At 45.9% G+C, this 4,130-nt stretch overlaps 1 protein-coding gene across 1 annotated transcript; it reads left to right on the top strand.

The window, feature by feature from the left end:
* The first annotated feature begins 1,191 nt into the window (after positions 1-1,191).
* On the top strand, positions 1,192-3,515 carry RPS26 (ribosomal protein S26). Its single transcript, XM_030866680.3, has 4 exons — positions 1,192-1,414; positions 1,678-1,855; positions 2,951-3,081; positions 3,410-3,515. Exons 1-4 carry the CDS (start codon positions 1,412-1,414, stop codon positions 3,443-3,445), a joined length of 348 nt encoding a protein of 115 aa, XP_030722540.1. The 5' UTR covers positions 1,192-1,411; the 3' UTR covers positions 3,446-3,515.
* Positions 3,516-4,130: the final 615 nt, after the last annotated feature.

Here is a 4,130-nt window from a genome sequence, read left to right as displayed (position 1 = left end):
GTGGGAGGGAGAGTGAATCTGGTGTATTCGGACTCTAGAATGACTCATGAATGAAGGGTCAGTCTCCATCTGTACCATCTTGGGTCTGAATGCTGGGAGGTCACCTTGACACCCAAATTTCTTCAATTTTGGAGACAAGTAGGTGGTTGGCTACCCATGAATAGCCAGTCCTGCTCAAGGCTAAAGACTCTCTGAAGGCTCTCCAGAGGTAAATGGAACTCAGAACAAAGTATGTTTCAGTAGGGGGCCAGATTCATCAATGAGTGGTGAAATCACCTTGGTGGGGATTGATCGACACTTATTAAAAGAAAATAGAACATAACAGTGCACCTTATGTCATAAGGGCATTGTTTCATGAAGTTTATGTTTCAGTTTTGTGTGTATGTACTGAGTACATTTGTGTATGTACTGAGTACCAACGTAAAATATATTTCTACTAGGAGTCTGAGTCAAATCTCTTAAGTCACTAGTCCAGGCTATATATACCTCCATCCATTTGTTAGGTAAGAGACAACATAGTATAGTGGAGCCAGAACACCTCATACTAGCACGACGTGACTTCAGACAACCTCAATTTTAACCTCTCTACACCTCAGTTTTTCAATCTGTAAAGTAAGGACAATAATAGAACCTACCTTAAAGGCTTGTTGAGGGTTAAATGAGTTAATATTTATACAATGCTTACTACAGCGCCTAGCATTGAGCTATCGGGATCCAGGAATAAAAAAGCGAACGAGGAACAACCCTAGCACCAACGCACTTGTCCATGTCTCCTCGTTGTGAGGTTTTCTCCATATTGAAAGGAGGAATTAACAAAATGCTTTATTCCAGCCCCACCGCACGCCACCCCCGCCTTCTTCCATTTCTCAATCTAGCACCAAGTAACAGGACTGTCAGAGAAACGAGCCGAGAGCGTCCCCCGGTGGCATAGTGTCGCCTTCGGTCTCAGTGCTTGGGGCCCGGGGCCTGCCAACCTCGCACTACAACTCCCATCATGCATCTCTTGCCCTCCGGCCTCTAACTGGGAAGGCGACTTGCGGCCCTGCGCTGGGGAACTTCCCCGCCCAGCATCGCAAAAAAGGATAACTATAGCCGCCCAGAATTACTTCCGGGGTAGGGCGTCGCAAGGGTTGCTGGGAAACATATAACTCTAATTTTCTTCCGCCAACTGGTTAAATAGTCCCACCGTCACCGTGTGCCACGGAAAAAGAAACTCGAGAAACACCTTCCTGCCCTAAATTTCAGCGGAAACGCTGAATAATAAAGAAAATTTGAGTAAAGTGGATTTCCGTTCTTGGCGTGCTTCCAGTAGACGTCTAGGAGGAATCTCCCGGCGTGAGCGTAGGTATCTCGCGCTATATAGGAGAGTCGGCCACAGGGCCGGGCCCTTTTTCGCCTCCTCGCTTCCAGGATGGTGAGTCCTATCTCGTGGGGAATGTGCGGGGTCGGGTGGAGGCTTGAGAGGAGCAGATTTGGGGACTGTGGGGGTTTGAAAACCTGGGCCACGGTGGAGGAGTGGAAAGAGCGTATGTTTGTTCCAGGCTTGGAGGAATTTGTGGAGGGACTGGATATCTGAGTGGCACTTTTCTGGGGGTTGCCGGCGCGGAATGTGGCTGGAAAGGAGATAGGCTGGGTAAGTTGCGCCTTCTTCCTAATGGGGTTTTCATTTTCACGCAGACCAAGAAAAGAAGGAACAATGGTCGTGCCAAAAAGGGCCGCGGCCACGTGCAGCCTATTCGCTGTACCAACTGTGCCCGTTGCGTGCCCAAGGATAAGGCCATTAAGAAGTTCGTCATTCGGAACATCGTAGAGGCCGCAGCCGTCAGGGACATTTCTGAAGCGAGTGTTTTCGATGGTGAGTGAGCTCCTGGAGCGCAAACTGTGCAAGTATCTTAATACCTAAAACCACTTCCTGCCTCCTCTCCCACCCCCCACCCCCCCATCCGCAGGCTCTGTTCATTGGAGCGTGTCCAACAATTTTCTTGCACCTTTAGGATTGTTGTCGGTAGAAGAGAATGATATTTTTGCTATGTTGTTTGCCGTTTTGAGTCTTCTCTGGACAGAGGGGACTTTTGGTCGTACTGCACAATCTTTGAGACTTATTTTGTGACTGTGTAGGGGATGAGATTCCAAAAGCACTTATAGTGTTTATCCTGTATCAAAAATTCGGGAATACTAGCTGAAAACGTAAATGTAACAACTCTTGAATTGTTGACAAACATTTGAGTAGTTGTAGAAAGCAGTCTTTTGAAGACTTTTAAGAGTCACAGCAGTCCAGTTTGGTCGACAAGGGTGATATTTGGAGCAATATGATGTTTTGATCGTTTCGTTTTCTTAAGACGAATTAACTTTTTTAGGCAACAGGAGTAGGCATTAGGGCTGATGCAATTGCTGAAGGAACTGGGTTTTTGGTGATATTACATCTGTGGTGTGGATTTAGTCCCTACGGTGACAGGGTCGCTCAGTAAGGGAATATTCATTTGTGGAACTGTGTTACATATATATGTATTTAGATACCAGAAACTGAACACTTCGCTTTGGGGATGAAATCTTGTAGATATGTCTGACAGACACTTAAGTGAGTTTACTTTTTTAAAAAATTTATTTATTATTCATTTTTGGCTGCATTGGGTCTTCGTTGCTGTGCGCCGCCTTCTCTAGTGGCGGCGAGCCGGCCTCTCATAGCGGTGGCTCCTCTTGTTGCGGAGCTCAGGCTCTAGAGCGCAGGCTCAACAGTTGTGGCGCACGGGCCTAGTTCCTCTGCGGCATGCAGGATCTTCTGGACCAGGGCTCGAACCCGTGTCCCCTGCATTGGCAGGCGGATTCTTAACCACTGCGCCACCAAGGAAGCCCATGAGTAAGTTTACTTTTGACTGATAGAATGAACAAGAAAGAACAGTGCAATGTGGTACCATACCTAACATCACACCTCTAATTTTTTGTTTGTTAGCCTATGTGCTTCCCAAGCTGTATGTGAAACTGCATTACTGCGTGAGTTGTGCCATTCACAGCAAGGTAGTCAGGAATCGTTCTCGGGAAGCCCGGAAGGACCGAACACCTCCACCCCGATTTAGACCTGCTGTGAGTATCTTAAAGGAGATGTGGAAGCCAGAGGGGTAATGGACAAAAGATAAGGAAGGACCCAAGGAATATCAAATTAAGATCTCTGCCTGTGGGTGGGATCAACTAAGTCTGTAAAGACCTACACCTAAACATTTGTTTAGAGATACTTTTGAAGAATAGCTGTAAGAATTTGTTACAGATTGAGTAGTGTAATCTTTTTCCACATTTATTCATGCTTTTATGGCCCAAATACATTGTTAGTGATGGGAGGGTAGTGGTCAGGTTCTTTGAGGGGGGACTCTTCCGTGCATGGTTTCTTAAAATTCTTCATTTCTTTATCTTCCAGGGTGCTGCCCCACGACCTCCACCAAAGCCCATGTAAGGAGCTAAGTTCTTAAAGACTAAAGAAATACTGTTCCCTGGAAAGACAATAAAGTGGAAATTATACTTTATATGGCATGTTGAGTATGTATTGTCAGGTGGAGGGGGGGTGTATGTCATAGAATTAATTACTTTTACCAAGTATTCAGTTGTGGAGTGCCACATGATGTTTTCATGGGGTGAGAAAGCTTATCCAGGTGAGTTAAACCTTTTGTATTTCTGCCTTTGGCCTCCCCAATTTGCATAGCTGAAGGCTGGGGAGAGGAGTTAAGGCATCTGTGAATGTTAGATTAATTCAACCTCGCAAGTAGTTTAAGCTGGGGTCTTTAAAACAGGGAGGAACTAGCAGGGTAAGGAGTGTTATTGAATCAGGAAGTGATTTAGACTGAGGTGTGCATACCCCTGGTGGAGGACAGAAGACTTTATTTACTAGGAGCGGGTGACTTGGATAGCTTAAGGGGTCTGTATTCAGATTTATGTAGCTTAAAGGGTCTGTATTCAGATCCTTCATAAAATTCACCTGTCTACTGTGGTCTGCTGGTAAGCCAGTTCTCACTCAGCCTGCATCTTTCTATGGTACATTGCTCTATGGGGTGAAAATGTACAGGACACGAGGCGTTCCTAGAAATTTGTGGAAGTTCCAAGAGAGGACGTTTCCATGCAAAGTATGGGAAAAGGCTGTACCT

This window comes from Globicephala melas, chromosome 10 (assembly GCF_963455315.2).
Source record: "Globicephala melas chromosome 10, mGloMel1.2, whole genome shotgun sequence".
Classification (NCBI taxonomy): domain Eukaryota; kingdom Metazoa; phylum Chordata; class Mammalia; order Artiodactyla; family Delphinidae; genus Globicephala; species Globicephala melas.
This window is presented reverse-complemented; position numbering and strand designations above follow the sequence as displayed.